The sequence below is a fragment of the Mustela nivalis genome (assembly GCF_964662115.1).
Source record: "Mustela nivalis genome assembly, chromosome: 1".
Classification (NCBI taxonomy): Eukaryota; Metazoa; Chordata; class Mammalia; order Carnivora; family Mustelidae; genus Mustela; species Mustela nivalis.
In genome coordinates this window covers 105,425,727-105,443,819 of record NC_139020.1, presented here as the reverse complement: position 1 = coordinate 105,443,819, position 18,093 = coordinate 105,425,727, and the positions used below count along the sequence as shown (strand labels likewise).

The window sequence follows — 18,093 nt, the reverse complement described above, 5'->3', positions numbered from 1 at the left end:
CATAATGTAGTGCCAAAGCGTTGAACCACGGTCTTTAGGGTCTTGAGCCTAGAGAGGTTGTTTGACAGTAACCTTTCTTGGAGAAAGAGACAGAAACTAGGCCAACACCTGTTTCTATATAAAATTCTAGGTAAAAATTTCCTTGGAGCTGAGGCACCATCAAGTACCCTGGGGTACTTTTCAAAGCCCATGACCCCAAACCAAGCAGAACCTCATGCCTTGGACAATGTCAGGTCTTTCTAATTGCTGCTCAGCACAGGTTGTTCTTTCCAGAAATTTCCAAATCCAATTATTCCAAACTGCATTGATCCAGAGTGCAGTAAAATTCATTTTACAAGTTGCATTTAATGAAAATGCTGTTGTGGTGGGAAAGGGGTTGCCTTTTGCAAGATGCTCTTGTTTTGCCTTTATGCTGCTAGTGGTAGCCACGCACTAAAGCTTCCCGGATAGGATGAGTTAATAAATGAAAACAAAAGAAATGGTTTGGGGTCGGACACTAGACAGACACACACACATGCTAGCTGCCTTCAAAGTGTGTTCTGTTTGAATCAATATGATTCTAGTAGACAAGCAACCGCGTTCCACAGAGGGGCAGTCTCATCTTCTGCTTGAAGCTCAACTGAGACACTGGGAGAATGTATTTCCATTAATTCCACATTTGCTTTTCAAATACTGTTATAAATCTCCTTTTTCTCTTAAATCAGCACCCCTCGCCCTTCTTCCTAAAGGAAGTGGTCAACAGGTGGAAAGGAAATAGGCTACAAGAAAATGGCACTTGAGTCCGAAAAATCAACACAATGGTCAAGGTCACACATTGGTCAAGGTCATGACGATGAAGGCATTAAAAAGGGAAATATTTGTCAAAGACAAGGTCTGATGCTATTTGTAAGTCTCATACAAAATGCTGCTTCAAATTTTTCAAATGAAATCAGCTTCCACACGTATAGTTGTCTTCTTCCTCCTGGAGGAAGCACATGCCCTCAACGACCTTGGGTGTAAGTATCTGGTTACCAATCTTTTCTAGACAATTTCCATCACCCATGTGGACAAGCTGGTTGAACTTAATGTGGTCTGTTCACAAGTTACCTGGAATTGCTTTTCTTTTGTTGTTCTTTGTTTTCTAAAATAATATGTCTTGCTCTGGCTTTTCTTCAGTCACTTATGGCCAAAAGAACTGGTCCCCTGTTCAAGTAGCAATAATACCTCCTGGCCCCACAAATTCCCAAGGATGTTTGCTCCTAAATTCCACTTCTTTCTTCCTTTATCTCTCACTCTCTCTCTCTCTCTCTCTCTTTTTTTTTTTTTGCAAGAAATTATTGTCTCTCTCTCTCTATCATATATAGTTCACTCTTTACAGTACAAAGTGTTAAAATGTCAAACAAAAATAAATATCAATGTTACAGTAGCTAGAATATTCAATAAAATAGATCCCTGCCATTCTTGATTGAAATGTTCAGTGAGACTTAATTTCATTTGGATATTTTTTTTCCAGAGATTTGCGAAGTCTCATGTTCCTGTTATTGCAGCTCATTTCTAGGGGTAAGAAAGATGGGGCAGCTCTCTTCCCAGACAAAAAAGCAAGGAGAGAGGGGAAAGAGTCTGGGGGTGGGGGGAAGGGGGAAAGGATCTGAAATGCCAGTATAGTCATGAGATCTTCAGGATGGGTTTTCCTCCATTACCAAGTAGCAGAGCTGTAGTGTTTATTGGTCCTAACCGTGGCATCAGAACACTCTCCATCGGAAGAGTCACAGTCCGAATCTTCAAACTGCATAGGATTCTGCAAAGTGGAGACAAAATAAAACCTCCATTCACTTGGGCAATCGCTTAGTAAATGCGTATTGACCACCTCCCACGTGACAGGCACCGCTCTGGGTTGCTGGCTAAGATACATGAGGCCAGGTCCTGCCCTTGCAGGGCTCCTGGAGAAAGAAGACCTAGAAAGGTGAGGACAGCCACGATGATGATGGCAATTACAGCAGGACTGCCTCAGCCCCGCTTGCATAGTGTCGGCTGTGATCTGGGCACTCCTGCAAGTGCTTTATGACCAGAAACTCACTTAATCCTCACAAGCACCCTGTCATCACTGCCCCTTGCAGACACCAACCCGGACCCACAGGTGAGCAGCTTGCCCAGGCTGGCAGTCAGTAGAGAACCCCCGCGCGGTGTGGCATCTGTTCAGATGCCCGGTGTACCCTCTCAGCCACTGTGCTAGCCCATCTTCCAAGACAGGGACTGTCCTGTGCTGTGCAGGACCTCAAGTGTCCTATGTGCAATGAGAGGGTCATCCAGGGGATGGTGGGGACACAAAGGAGCGAGACGAGGTCAGGAGGAGGTCATGTTTGACCTGACCTTAGAATGAATAGGCCTGTGCAATTTGATGTTTGTGCCTCATTTAGGAGCCCTGCCCTTATTTGGGGAGCTGTGTGGATCTCTGGATTCTACTTACTTCTTGGAGGCACCTGTCTTATCTCATATACTAAATGGTAACTGTAAAGGACTCAGGGACACAGGCATGCTGTAAGCCCAAGGAGCTACAGTGATGAGAAGGGAGAAGCCCCACCTCATAGCCACGTTCCTCTGCACACAGCTTGCCCAGAGACATCTGTGTCTTCACGCGGCGCACAGCGCACTCCTTGTCAGAGAGCCCGTCGGAATGCGAGGATATCTCAATGGGGATCTCTGGCGTTTGCGACAGTAGGTCATCCAGCTTCTCCGCCAGGTGGCCTTCAAGCTTGTCTGCTAACTCATCAGGACTGTTGGAGTGGTCACTGGTATTTCCCTCCTCTCCATCAGACACAGAGAAATTCTCAGAGCTAAAGGTCGAATACGACTGGCAGCTGCTGATACAGCGATGGGGCCTAGAACCACAAAGAACCAGAGGACCTTAATCACATGCACAACTGCTGTTCTTCCCTTGCCTCTCCATCGTAGCCTGGCCTAGAGGTCATCTAGGCTTCTCCCAACCCCCAAGGGAGATTCGAATACAGATAGATAGGTGCTATTTAACTTTAAAGCAAAAGAGAAGGAAACCTGACTCTCCCTTTGCATTTGGTTTGTATGTTTCTGCAGCTAAACACTACATTCCAAAGCTGCTGGCTACTGCCGGTCTTTGAAAACCTCAGCTCGTCTGACCCCAGCGTGCACACGCACACACGGTATGGAGCTGTCTTGCTTCTTGTGCACAGACCTCCCAGATTCTTATAGGTAAGAGAGTCTTGGGAGATTCTTTGGTCTAACTCCTTTCTAGAACATAAACCTGGAGCCAGATAATGCAAGTGACTTGTTCCAGGCCACATCGCCAGAAAAGGCAGAGCTGTGTCTTGGGCTGGGTCTACTCAGAGCTCATACCATGTCATTCTCTACCTCTTCCCTCACCCCAGTTGCATTGCCCACTGGGCACGGCAGCCCTGGAAGGCCAAGTGCCTTCGCCCTGTCAGCTGACCCCCAGTGGAAATGAGCTTGGAAAGGAACATTCACTCCACAGCTGGGGGCACTGCCTCATTAGTTAATGGCTCATTCCAGTGAACATGTGAGGTTAGCTCAGATGAGGCAAGATGGGGGGGTGGGGCAGGCAGGCAGAGGGAGGATTTGCAAAAATTTCATTTCTTTCCCCTTGTTTAGAAGTAGACTAGTAAATAAGAATGCTGCTAGCTTACATTGGTTTCAAAACAAAACAAATAATAAAAAGAAGACTCCCTTTTTTCTTTGTCATTGTCTGATTTTTCTCTATCTCTTACTACAAAGTGATTTTGATGGCTTATGATCTGAGGCTTGCCACTGACCAGCCAGGTGATAGGCTGAGGTTGGGGGCCAGGGGTGGGCAGGAATCAAGGACACATGAAAAGAGCCCAGATGGGAAAGGGAAATTAAAGTAGGATTCACACAACATCTCAAGGCTGGTAACAGAAAGGAGATAGGGAGAGAAATGTTATCATATAAAAAGTAAAACCATGCAGTGAAAACATAAATATAATTTGAAGCTAACAAGAAAGGCAGGAAGCCATCAGGTGGGTCAAGCTCATGGTGCGTCTCAGGAACAAAGTTGGAAGTAATAATCTGTGAAGTCAGTAGCGTGAGTTCAGAGAATGAAGACGCTTTACTTGGATCCAATCTCACCACATCGGAGAAACCAAGGAGACAGTAAGGTGTACCAACAGCAATGTGGCAAGAGTAGCTCAGGGAATGAGAACGGATTTAATTTGGGGGCAGTGTGAGGACCTGGAATTCAATTTACCAAAGGAGTCCCTTGGTTTGCAGAGAATTCCTGTTTCTGGGCAGGTACACAAGCCTTCCTGGGGGTGGTTCTTAGAGCCCTATGCTTCAAGAACAGAACACGTACTCATAGAAGAGGCTTTCTTGGAGGAAAACTAGCTTCCCTACTCCTACAAAAGACAGCTCTTCTTCCTGAAGTAGGGGGATGTGGTCCTTCTTCAATTTAATCCTACCAGCAAAATTATTCTTCCTGGCTAGGCAGGAAGTGATTTTTAAGGCTGGGCTGAGTGATGACTCAATTTAATTAATTATACTTAATTTAAGGCATAATATCCAAAGCCATGGAGAGTGCTATGAACTGACCTGTGTTCAACCCCAAGCCCAATTCATATGTTGAAGCCCTATCCCTAGTATGACTAAATCTGGACATAAATTCTTAGGAGGTAAATAAGGTCAAAGGAGAACTAAAGGGTGGGGCCATAATCCCACCGGACTGTGACCTTAAAATGGGAATATCTCTCCCCCCACTTCTGTACCCCCCTCTTTTCCATCCTACCCCTTTCCCCCCAACCAGTCCTGTAAGGACACAGCAAGAAGGTTGCTGTCTGCAAACTGGGAAGAGAGTCCTCACCAGGAACCCTGTCTGGGACTTCCCAGCCTCAATCGTGAAAGATAAATTCCCATTATTGAAGCCATCCAGCCTGTAGTATTTTGCTGTCATAGCCAGAGAGACTAATATAGGGAGGTACATCAAAAACCCATCAAATTATCCACAAAACAGGACGGTCATCTCATAAAATGCCCACTCCATTCTCAATTGTAACCTTGAATCCCTATTTATGCTCCTTATCTTGAAGTTCCTAAGAAATGAATTCTAATGAACTAGGATCTGCTAGGCAAACCGAGTGGACAAAGTGTCACAATGGGAAAACAGGGATGGTGAGTTCGAATCTCCCTATATGGGGGTTGTTTGAAAGTGACCTGCCTGAACGGGAGGTATGGTAGACTCGGGATTTTCCCCATTACACTGAAAGCAGTACATGTGTTTGTTGGGTTTACCTCTGTCTTCGTGGAAATTCAACTTCACTATCTACTTCCCCTTCTTCCTCTTCTGAGGAGTCATCTCCACTCTGAGGAGAACAAGGAGAAAGAGTTTTATCTTAATCTATGTTTCTCTTTTTCTCTCTCTCTTACACACACACACACACACACACACACACACACACACATTCAGTGTAAAATGTTTATAATAAAAAAGGCACAAATAGCAGTTTGCTAAGTGTCATCTTTAAACATATATATTTTCAGAGGTGCCTGGGTAGCTCAGTCGGTTAAGCACCTGCCTTTGGCTCAGGTCATGATCCCGGGATCCTGGGATTGAGCCCCGCATCAGGCTCCTTGCTCAGCAGGGAGTCTGCTTGAGATTCTCTCTCCCTCTCCCTCTGCCCCTTCCCCTGCTCATGCTTTCTCTCTCAAATAAATAAATAAAATCTTTTTAAAAAATAAACATATATTTTTTCACTCATTCATTCAGCAACCTTTCCTCGGTTTCCCTGAGGACAGGGTCTGTACTAGATGCTAGAAGACACACAGAACTGAGTAAATGGGAATTTTGCCCTCTAGTAGGTAAGGACTCCATGAGATTATCCAAGGTGAGTGATGGGGAGGAGAAACTAGAGAGAAGGTCTTGGATTTTGGGAGCAGTCTCTTGTAATCATTGTCATTCATGGTCCAGACCCTGACCTAGGGATTCCACCAAGAAGTGATCTTTTGGTTCTTCAAAACCCAACAACTACCTTTTCTCTTCTATGTACCAATCACTTTTTCACTAATATTATAGTTACTATGCTCATTTGCACTACCAAGGCAGACATTATTTGAGTGTCAAACCACATCTTGTGTTTCTCCTTCCACCATGAATACAAAACAGGTGCACAGTGCCTTATGGAGTCAGCTTGTTGGTAAGGATAAGGGAGCTCTGGTTGGGACATCTGAGGCCTTGTGATTGCCAGGGCTCCGTGGTTGATCTAGAAAGGCTGTGTAAGTGTCTTGTCTGAGAAGATGATCTTCCTTCAAAAGGAAGAGACCATCTCTCTTTGAGAACATAAGAAAAGCCGCACTTAGCTCCACACCACTCAGAATCAGGGAAATACAAATCAAAACCACAGTGAGATACCACCTCACACCAGTCAGAATGGCTAAAATTAACAAGTCAGGAAATGACAGATGTTGGCGAGGATGGGGGAAAGGGGAACCCTCTTGCACTGTTGGTGGGAATGCAAGCTGGTGCAGCCACTCTAGTGCAGTTCCTCAAAAAGTTGAAAATAGAGCTACCCTATGGCTCAGCAATGGCACTACTGGGTATTTGCCCTAAAGATACAAATGTAGTAATCTGAAGGGGCAGATGCAATGTGGGCACGCACAGTGGAATACTATGCAGCCAACAAAAGAAATTTACAATGATGTGGATGGAACTAGAACGAAATAAGTCAATCAGAGAAAGACAATTATCATATGATCTCACTGATATGAGGAATTTGAGAGGTAGGACAGGGGATCTTGGGGGTGGGAAGGAAAAAACAAAACAAGATGGGATCAGGAGGGAGACAAACCATAAGAGACTCTTAATCTCATGAAACAAACTGAGGGTTGCCGGGGGGAGGGGGGTAGGGAGAAGGTGGTTGGGTTAGGGACATTGGGGAGGGTATGTGCTATGGTGAGTGCTGTGAAGTGTATAAGCTTGATGATTCACAGATCTGTACCCCTGGGGCAAATAATACATTATGTTAATAAATTCTACATCTTAAAAAAAAAAAAAAGCCACACTTAAAATAAACCATCCTTACCCATGAAATCATGGCACACTGGATTACTACTACCCATTGTGAGGTGGGTAACCAGGCCCAAGTAACAGTACCAAAGGCTGAGGATAATTTATTTTTAAAGTCAGCTTTAGCATACCATCATTCTTATCCATTTGTGTTCTGATATGCTTTTTTGAGTAGAGAGGACAGGCATGGGGTTATACTGCCAAGAAGACATTTACCCAAAGCACCGTGGAAGTGGATCTTGGTCAAAAGAAGCGGAACCGCCCTGTGGGAGTACTGTTCCAATGAGGCCAAATGTAGAGGGAGTGCACTCCCTGTCCCCGCTGGCCCATCAAAATGGCATCAGAATGGTTCAAAGGTACGTGTTATTCAGGAGTGGACCGGAGTGCTCTCAAAGGGTACAGGGTTTCTTTTTGGGATGATGAAAATATTCTAAAATTGGTGATGATTGCCTAACTGTGAATAAAAGAACGAGGCAGTACATTTAATGGGAGAACTTTACGGTACGTGAGTTATATCTCAAAGTTGTTACCCAAAAAATACGTGTTACTGGCCATAGAGTGGTGGGGGAGCAGAATAACCCAAATTTACTGCCTAAACACAATTTAATCTCTGGGAAGGGTTTGTCAGCAGCAGCACTGCATGGAGGGAAGAAATACAGTTCTGAGACAGTAGCTCTGAGCCTCAACTTCTGTTTAAACTGAAGTATAACTGAGGTACAGTATTATATTAGTTTCAAATGTGTAGTGTAGAGATTCAACAGTCGTATATATTATGCTCTGCTTGCCAAAATAAATAGTTATCATCTGTCACCTTACAAAATTACTACGTTATTGACTATAGTCCCTATGCTTAACTCTTCGCCCCGTGTGAGTTATTTTGTAACTGGGAGGTGGAACCTCTTAATCCCCTTTAACTATTTCACCCATTATCCCCACCCCCCTCTCCTTTGGCAACCACTAGTTCGTTCTCCATATTTTTTCTTTTTTAAGATTTTATTTATTTATTTGACAGAGATCACAAGTAGGCAGAGAGGCACTCAGAGAGAGAGAGGAGGAAGCAGGCTCCCTGCTGAGCAGAGAGCCCGACGTGGGACTCCATCCCAGGACTCCGAGATCATGACCTGAGCCCAAGGCAGCGGCTTAACCCACTGAGCCACCCAGGCGCCCCTGTTCTCCATATTTTTGAACCTATTTCTGGTTTTTTGTGTTTGTTCCTTTGTTTTATTTTTTAGATTTCACATGTAAGTAAGTGATTGATATAGAATCTGTCTTTTTCTGTCTGACTTATTTCGCTAAACACAATACCATATAGGTCCATCCATGTTGTCATGAAGGGCAAGATTTCATTCTTTTCTTTATGGCTGAGTATATCCCATTGTGTGTATGTATGTATGTACACACACACACACACACAAATACACACACACACACACACCCCACATCTTCTTTATTCATTTATCCATTGATGGATACTCGGGTTATTTCTATATCTTGGCCATTGTAAACGATACTGTAATAAACACAGGAATACATGTATCTTGTCTAATTAGTTCTTTTGTTTTCTTTGGGTAAATACCCAGAAGTGAAATTACTGGATCACCTGGTATTTCTATTTTCAATTTTTGGCAGAACCTCCATACTATTTTCCACAACGGCTGCACCAGTTTCAGTCCCACCAACAGTGCACATGAGTTCCCTTTTCTCCACATCTTCTCCAACCCGTTATTTCTTGTCTTTTTGATTCTAGCCATTCTGACAGGTATGTCAACTTCTTTTAAATGTCTAGTTGACTGAAACATAGTCATTTACATTTTAGGCCCTTTTATTCCGTCAACTGCACTCCTGATGAATGCTGACGAGATGAGGCAATGCTGAGAACTGAGTGGGTGTTTGCACTGTGTTAAACACTTTTCATACATAATCTTATTTTTAACTCATTAGCAAGATGAGCTAATATTTTTGGAAGGTTGTTATGCTCCAGGTCCTGTTCTAAGTGCTTTATATGTATTATCTCACTTAATCTTCATATCAGCCAATGAGGCAGAGCCCACTCTGCACCCCATTTATCGATAAGGATACCAGTGTGAACTATTGGTTCTTAGAACCAATAGAGGTTCTAAGTGGAAGAGCCTTGCTTCGAACTGAGATCTCTCTGGCTCCCAGGTTCATGCTCTTAACCACTATGGTACACTGCCTCCAAGCTAATAAAACGTAGGCAGCCAGGGGGTGAGAAGAAGAGGAGGAACAGGTTTCAGTGATGGAGGCCTTACTGGGTCATGATGGTTACTAATAAAGGTAGGGTTTTCTAAGACATATTGGTCTTTTAAAATATTTTATTTTATTTTTTCTTAAGTAGGCTCCACACCCAATGTGGGGCTTGAACTCACGACCCCAAGCTTGAGAGTCACACGCTCTACCGACAGAGCCAGCCAGGCACCCATCCAAAATATATTGTGAAGAAAGCTAGTTCCATGGGATATTAATAGATACTATTTTTAAAGCCATTATGGCCAAATAGATGAGGGAACGGCTGGAAGAAACAAGGAACTGTAAGATTTTTTAAAGCCTAGGATTTGTAGATGTCCATCAGGACATCTCCAAGAGGAGAGAGAGAATACAATATGTTTCCAAACTTGTTTTATAATGGGATCCTTCCTTCTTGTAACATCCAGCAGGACTAGGCTAGGATAGTTCTAGTTTTGACTACATATCCCAAGTGTATGGTTATTTATTTATAAATCAGATACATTTGAATCAGTCCTCTGGTTCCAAAGTTGCCAAAGCATAGTCTCTAATCCATCACTTAAGCAGTGTGGTGAGAGAGCATTGAAAGTCAAAGAAACCTCTGTTTATGCTTCTGTCATCTCTTCCTTTTACAAAACGGATGCATGATGTAGGCTTTCTAATGTGTACGACATGACGGGCTGTCATTACAGCTTACCTTTTGCAGGGGCCTTGTGTTTCGAGGTAGCACTGGGGGGGTGACGTGGTGAGGGATGCCAAGGGATGATGCAGACCTGCAGCCTTTGAATTCCCTTTCTCCCATTTTCTCGGAACCTTGGGCATCTTCCGAGAGGGGATTGTGTGCTGGTGACTTGAAAAGGTCGGGGCTCCTCCCCACTGGCTCGGCAGAGGGTATGTCCAAGGACCCACACTGTTCTGGCCTGCATTGGAGGCAGGGGTCATAAGGGTCAGCCTGACAACAGCCCCAGGGTCCAGCTGGGCCCGCATCAGGCTCAGAGCTTCTCCAGCAGTCCGCCGCCATGGCCGTGGAGATGAGGTCGGGGCTGGAACCGGGCATCTGTCTCTGAGCATGGTTGCTGAGTGGGCTCCGCAGGGCCGCTGCTGGGCCAAAATACCTCAGGTTGTTGGCGCAGGTGGCAATGTCCTGTCCATGCATACTGAGTCTGGGATGGTGACTCTGGGACATGGCAGGGGGGCCTTGCTGGTACTGCTGCTGCAGAGGATGGTGGTGATGGGGAGAAGGGTACTGGGACTGAGCGTGGTGTAGGTCCGTGGGATGGGGTGAACTGTCCTGGGCTGGCTGGTTTTTCAAGATCCCTGCGAAATCACTGTGGCTGCCTCTGCTGTTCCCTCGGCGGTGGCGCGGCTTGCTCCGATAGCGGCTCTTGCTGCTCGAGGTGGAGGTTTTGGGACTTCCGGACAAAGGGGATGCGGTGGGAGCCGCCTCCGTACTGGGGATACCTTCAGATCTCAACAGATCTGGCCTGGGAGGAAAGACAAGATTTCGTTGTCAACATCTGGAAACACATTCAAGTTTGGGGAAATGCAATGCAGACCTGAAAGTACACACACCCTTTGAAACGGCAGTCACACGTTCAGGGATTTATCCAACGGAGGTAACAGATGTGCACGCAGATGTATGTATGAAGACGCTGTGTTATATTCTACAGTTTAAAATAGCAGAAAATTAGAAACAACCTCGATGTCCACCTATAGAGGATTTCCTTCATTCCCTCTGGATTTTATTCTGTGCCTCCCTAGCTGAGGTACCCGATCCCCTTTAAGTTCTAATTCTACCCTAGAGGTTTCTTGATCTCTTCCGCATAACCTCGGCTATCAGACTGGTGCCAACATGCCAAGGCAGAGGCAAGGGTTTGCCCACCATCAGAAATCTGTCTGAGGATGGATCTAGATAGCTCCTGCAGCAGATCACAAATCACAGAGGTCTGGCACAAGAGAAGGAAACCTCAGGTTAATGAGGTGGGAGGCTAAGTTCAGGGACTTTGGTCTAAACATGGTCTCCCAGAGGTCTAGGACTATGTCAGCCATCTATGAATGGGAAGGAAGCTGGGAGCCTTGCTTACTCTCAGTATTCAAACATGTTTTAGGAAGGGGGTATGGGGGTGGGGATTGAGGAAGGGGAAATAGTACAGAGTACAGAGTATAGTACAGAACCTAGGAGGTTGGACAGAGCCAGCAAGAGAAGGGCTTGCGGGGAGCGGCCTGGCGTGGTGCTGGCTCCTCTCCTAGTCTGTTGTCGAGTGCTCACTGCGCTGGTCATGCAGCTTGTGTGCAAGAGCAAGCCAGGGCTTGAGGGTACACGCACTGATTTCATGGTGCACAGGTAAACAATAAACGGTTTCTGAACTGATGGACTGACGGGCGGAGACTTGAGGATACCAGAGAGCACCATTACTTCCTCCTTCTTAGGGACTAGACACAAATCATCAGATTACAGTGCTGAAGAACCCAAATTTTATTTTAACAACAGAATCCTTTTCTTGAGAAACTCAGTATATAAAATAGATAGAGTAACAGAACAGACTAGTGGTTGCCAGAGGGGGGGGATGGGTAAAATGGAGGAAGAAGGTCAAAAGGTACAAACTTCCAGTTATAAACCACATAAGTCCTGGGATGTAATGTACAGCATGGAGGCTATAGGTAATGATACAACTGACCCTTGGATAATGTGCACAGTCAAAAATCCAGGTATAACTTTTGACTCCCAAAAAGCTTAAAAATAGCCTACCATTGACCAGCTGCCTTACTGATAACATAAACAGTTGGTTAATACATATTTTGTATGTGATTTGTATTACAGACTATATTTTTAAAGTAAGCTAGAGAAAGGAAAATGTTAAGAAAATCATAAGAGAAAATACACTTACAGTACTACACTGCAAAAGATTCACATACAAGTGGACCTATGCAGTTCAAACCCACATGGTTTGAGTTAGCTGTACCGTATTGTGTATCGGAAAGTCTTTAAGAGATCTTGAAAGTTCTTATCACAAGAAAAAATATATAACTATTTGTGGTGATGACTGGATATTAACTAGACTTAGCGTGGCAATTATTTCATAATATATATGTATATTGAATTGTTATGTTGTACACTCGAAACTAATATAATGTTATATGTCAATTACATTGCAAACTACCCTCTTCCACCCCAGATACAGTGGGACATTTGTGGGAGGGGAGCAAAGCCCCTCCCCGCTGGGCTCCCCCTCCTCTTCCTCTCTACTTCCGCAGTAATCCCTGACATCTGTGCAAGCCCTAGGGTGTCCCAGACCTTGCTTGAAAACCACAGATACAGTCCCACCTCTACCTTATGTGATGAGGAAACTGAAACCCAAAGTGGCTCATGGTCTCACAGTGCATCACTGGCAGAATCCAGACAAGAAGTCTTTCCTAATCCCCTGGCTGGCTTACTGGAGATTCAGATAACAAGTTTAAACAGGCCTGCAAATCACCTTACTTAAATGGTTGAGTCCACACTTCTAGCACACTCTCTCATGACACCGAACTAAGGACCACATTTGAACAGCTAGGGCTCGTAGAAAATGAGTCGGCATCAGGGTGTAGGAGACGGCTTTTTTTTTCCTTTTCAAGAGAACAGTTAGAGGCTCCTCTTAGCATAGAAGTTCCAGGTATCATTGGTATATGATAAGATGGGCACAGTATTGTGCTGCTTCCTGTCTCAGGTTCATGGTTCTGTGGTCAGCTGGCCACCTTTTGCCACAAAAAGTACATGGACTGAGGAGGTCCTGGGGCTTTTACTGAGGCAAGGGAGCCCTCCGAGGTCCAGTTAGGGGCACCTACCTATCCAGTGACTGGCTATCGGAGGATCTGGAAGAGAGCTGAGGTGAAAGTGTCTAAGTCAGACGAAGGCTGCTTTTATTGAACCTGGCTGTGCAAAAATCACAGAATAACAGTGACACAGCACTTCACAGTTGACAAAGCACTTTACAATATATAAAACACTTGTTTTTGACTATTGATTTTTTCCAACATTCATTTTACAGGTAAGGGTACTGAGGGATCCGAGAGGTTAGCTGGCTTGTGTCCATCCCAAAGGGAGTCCATGGCAGAACTCCCAACTTGAACCCAAGTCTTCTGACATTAAGGCAGAGTTCTTAGCCCCATCCCAAGCCTCTCCTTATTATGAGGCATTTAGACCACTGTATTGGATTATACTCAGTTGTAACAGGTTTGCTGGATCCATAACTGAACTCTGATTATCTTCTTTTTAGTCCTCAACTGAACCCACATTGATACCTAGGCCAAAGGATGGTGGATGGTTTTTCCTCTCTGATCTCCTCCTAGGTCACTGGACTTCTGACTTAATCATTGGACTGTCCGAACAATGTGAAACTGACATCCTCCAGGGGCCAACCAACCAAGAGCAGAACTCTTTGCATCTCAAAGACCCGTTCCAGGTTGTCTTCCTGGATGCTAAGTCCACTAAGCATCTGCTAGTGGTGGCAAACTTCCAAACACATTCCTCATAGCCAACACTAAAAGTAAACATGCGCTCACATTTTGAAGAATGAAACAGTACTATTTTCTTCTCCAAAGCTCTTAGTTTTAACTGTAGCAGAATGCAGGGAGGAGCCAGCAGGTGAACTCTGTCTCCAATTAAGACATTAAAAGAAAGAGGTGTTGGGATCCTCAGAGGGTTTTGCCAGGTGCCACCTGCAATTTCTCAGAATTTGACGAGAAGGTGATCACCGGTAGTAAGTAAAAGCAAAACTGGAATTAATCCACGTAATTACTCTTCAGTAGTTTTAGCGTTGTATTAGTCATGCTAGGGTAGAATGGCCTTATTCAGAATGACTGCCATTCTGAAAGACTTAAAATACATTTTTGGTTTGCGTTTTGTCATTATCTTTATTCTTACTGCATTCTGCAGTAGACCATTTGGTTTACACCCCAGGTTTTAGGGACATTTCTTTCCTTTGCATTAACTTGGCTAGAAGAGAGTCCACTCTCCATTATTTGGGAGCAGTGGGCATTTGGTAGAGCCTGATAATAAAAACTGACTGGGAGAGCATTCTAAGACTAAACTAGTATAAGGAAAATGCATTGTAATTAGAGGAAAGGGCAATCTTTTATTTTTTTAACTATTCAAAAACTCATTTTCTTAGTACTTGTGATTTGTAAGGTGATTTCATATTTCTCTTATTTAAACTTCACCGAAAGCCCATGCAGGAATAGAATGAGGGGCCCTACATGGTGAGGTACAGGTCATTATCAAAGCCCCTGCTTTTGTTTCTGGTAATGGATTTACAGGCACTTATTACATTATTAAAAAGAACTAACTAAATGAATATGTAAAAGTGGGACACACATGAACCAATGTTACCTACAACAAGAATTATGATTAACCCAATTCTGTGCAGGAGGGGTCAAAAAAAGAAAAAGAAAAAGAAATCTCACGTGCGATCATTATACCATTTTGCCCATGGCTGAAAGAGGACAAACGATATGGTCCACATCATACGGCTTATACCAACGGGCAGAGCTGGGACTGGAATCCACGTCGGCCTGGCCCTCCACTTACTTCTCTTTCCCTATGCCATGCTAAGACAAGAAATATCTATGTCTCAGAGAGTAAAAACCAGATTCCTAGAGTTCATGACACATCCTCTCACTTTCCTACTCTGTTTTTTCTGGAGCCAAGTGTGCCCACGGGGAGCTACAGAGCAGACACACCGTCATGGGATCATGTATTTTGGGGGGGGGGGGGATATTTTCCCCTTTCTCTGAATGTCAGGTTGGCACAGGTGTCTCACCGTTTGGTCTGCATCCCTGATTTATGAGGCGTGCCCTTCCTCTTCATGAGCTTCTCCATGGCGTTGGGGTGGATTATTGGACGGACGGGGTGTCGTTTGTACGTTCCAGGATACTTCTTTTCCACTGCTTGCTCACGCCTGCAGACGAAGGGAAAAGCCACAGCTCAGTCACTGCAGACAGGAAAGATGGGCAGGATGTTTCCACACAGGCTAACTCCTCTCACAGATTCTGGGCACCCTTAGTAGAAATACACTATCTGAATAACAACACTATTATTCAGGTTAAAAAGGGAAAAAAAAAAAAGATGCTCAATCAACTAATCTGCTCAGTTCAACTAATCTGCTCAATTCAACTAACCTCAACTAAACTTCACTGTGCTCTTCCACTCTCTGGTGCGCTTGGGGCTGACCTTCCCTCCCCCAATGTACCTCACGAGAGACACAAGGCGATGGTAGAAGACCTACTTAATTTCAGTTTTGGTTTTGGTCAGGTCCACTGACCGGGGTCTCCTGTCATTGTCAAGAATCCCTTAAACCACTTTCATCAGCCACCTTACTTCCCCAGCGGGCAGAAGGCTCCCCTCATCCATACAAAGCTTTTCTTGAGATGAGGACCCCTTCTCGGAGCCATTCAGTGGGGTGAAGTTGCAAATGCACATTCCTCTGTAACAAGCTCTGCAGCAACTCCCCTCAATTGAAACTTCATGGGGGGAAGGGACCTGGGCGTAGCACATCACTTAAGGAATGCTGGGTGAATGACTCAAGCATCTGCCATTTTAGTTTTGAGGAGCAGCAATATGGCAGAATGGTGCGTTGGGGCTGACTGATAGACCCGACTGGGGAAGGACAGACAGAAGTCTGGATACATACTTAATGAGCTCTTTCTCCCGCATTTCTAGCTGCAGCATGATGGCACTCAGTTCCATGTATAAATTATTAGCCCGCTCGAGTTTTCTCTCATAGTGTTCCCGAATATCCAGAGCATGCCTATCAAAGAAAAGAGAGGATCAGCAAAGCTGACTACCAGGGGTGGGGGATGGGGTCGGTGAGGGGGCGGGGGGCTAGGTGCGGATGACAAAGAACAGCTCTAATGAAATAAGAACCAGATGGTTTATCTCAAAAGCGTTTGTCTGGGTGTGCCTGGGTGGCTCAGTGGGTTAAGCCTCTGCCTTCGGCTCAGGTCACGATCTCAGGGTCCTGGGATCGAGCCCCACATGGGGCTCTCTGCTCAGTGGGTAGCCTGCTTCCCCCGCTCTCTCTGCCTGCCTCTCTGCCTGCTTGTGATCTCTCAGTCTGTCAAATAAATACAAAAATAAAAAAATCTTTAAAAAAAAAAGCATTTGTCTGAGGGTCGTCTAAATTCAAGGGTCCCGTGTCTGAGGTAACGACTCAGACAAGATGGAGTGGGAGATGAAAAATTCAAGCTTGCGCTTGGTTTATCCTTAGGGGCCATATCCAGCCATGCTGAATAGCTGGGGCGGGGGGCACGGATAAAAATCGGACCATGATTTGTGTATAATGTGTAGCTTTTGTGTGCCACTGACAATACCTTAATAAGAATACAGCATAATATAGTCATGTTCATGGCAATATGCCAATAAGGCTGACTCCTCACCCTGTACTTATTAGGGCACAGATCCTGCTCTAATATGGTGGTTATATATGGCTACATTTTGTCGCCCTTTATCAGTCATAAGCATCCTGAGACCAGGAACTTCCTCTTATAAAGCACTGCCCTCCATGTCATCGAGGACAGGCACCGAATGAAGAAAGAGCCCGGCTCCAGGAGCACCGGCTGCAGAGCTATAATAAAGAAGGATAACAAGGCTGCAGGGAGGGGACGGGGCAGCAGGGTAACGGCGGGGCCAACTCTGGGGCAACTCTTAAAGAGAATTCACAGTAAGTAGCAGAGGTGAGAGGTGTGTAGAAGGTGAAACAGTGATTCACAAAGCAAGTTCCTGCCAGTATCTGCAGATGTGGGGATGGGACGGGGTGGAGAAGGAGGGAGCAGCCCACCTGAGCTCCTCCCTGCGCCGCCGAATCAGCTCTTCATCTAATCGGTGTATACAAGTTCCCTCGCTTTTGATCTTCTCAAAGTGTTTTTTCACCTCTTCTCTCCATTCAGCCTGAGTGAGGACAAATGAGACTTTGTTAGGACTCTAGGAGTTTCGGTCCCTGGTAGAGCCAGAGGATCATGGTCAGGATGGTATTCCCCCGCTTGCTTTTACTGAAGAGCCTCACAGAACAAATATTCAATCAATACGAGTTGATAGCAAACTAGCTCATGCTTCGGCACCCCCCACCCCCATACCATGACCTCATTTTCTGTATTTAGTCGAACACGGGATGCCGTCTTTTCCCCATTTCCTTGCCATACTGGCCACCAGAAATATCACAGCTGGCATACTGGCCATCACCTCTGGAACAAGAGAGCTCAGTTTCAAGTGAAGATGGTGGCTGAGATGGCCTGGCCGAAAAGAGGAGCTCAGTTAGCCATCTGCTGTAAGTACGTGCCAGTGAGAACATGATCGTGTTTACAACAGGCACCAAATTTCTCTTAGGTAACTTTGTTATGAAAATATCTTGGGGCACCTGGGTGGCTCATTCCGTTAAGCATCTGCCTTTGGCTCAGGTCATGATCCTGCGGTCCTGGGATTGAGCCCTAACTGGGCTCCCTGCTTCTCCCTCTGCCTGCCTCTCTCTCTCTGTGTCTCATGAATAAATAAAATCTTAAAAAAAAAAAAAAAAAGGAAAATATCTAGGAAAAAATATCTGGAGCACATGACCCCATGACCCAAGGGGCAGAGCAGGACTTGGGAATAAAAATATAGGGAATTCTATAGGAATTGGGGAGCGAGGGAAAGAACAGGAAAAGAGAAGAGGAGGAGAAAAAGGATGGCTAAATAATGTAGTGGTTTGACAAAATTTTAGAATAGGGATGAATATCTAATATGTGACTTCAATTATTCAAAATGTAAGTCTCTTCCAATTTCTGAAACCTTTAGTAAA

The 18,093-nt window shown here is 44.9% G+C and overlaps 1 protein-coding gene across 5 annotated transcripts in view; it reads right to left on the bottom strand.

Annotated features, from left to right (window-relative positions):
* Positions 1-1,292: 1,292 nt before the first annotated feature.
* MAP3K13 (mitogen-activated protein kinase kinase kinase 13) overlaps positions 1,293-18,093 on the bottom strand; it is a 132,355-nt gene continuing 115,554 nt past the window's right edge. For 3 of the 5 annotated variants that reach the window (XM_082693483.1, XM_082693486.1, XM_082693485.1), the window contains 7 exons: positions 17,101-17,210; positions 15,955-16,071; positions 15,085-15,222; positions 9,984-10,770; positions 5,272-5,342; positions 2,561-2,858; positions 1,540-1,777 (listed from right to left, as the gene is read on the bottom strand). In XM_082693483.1, the coding sequence (XP_082549609.1) occupies positions 1,676-1,777; positions 2,561-2,858; positions 5,272-5,342; positions 9,984-10,770; positions 15,085-15,222; positions 15,955-16,071; positions 17,101-17,210 (1,623 nt within the window). In that variant the 3' untranslated portion in view covers positions 1,540-1,675. Of the gene's footprint in view, positions 1,778-2,560; positions 2,859-5,271; positions 5,343-9,983; positions 10,771-15,084; positions 15,223-15,954; positions 16,072-17,100; positions 17,211-18,093 lie in introns of all 5 variants that reach the window. The other 2 variants (XM_082693484.1, XM_082693487.1) reach the window with 1 other exon arrangement.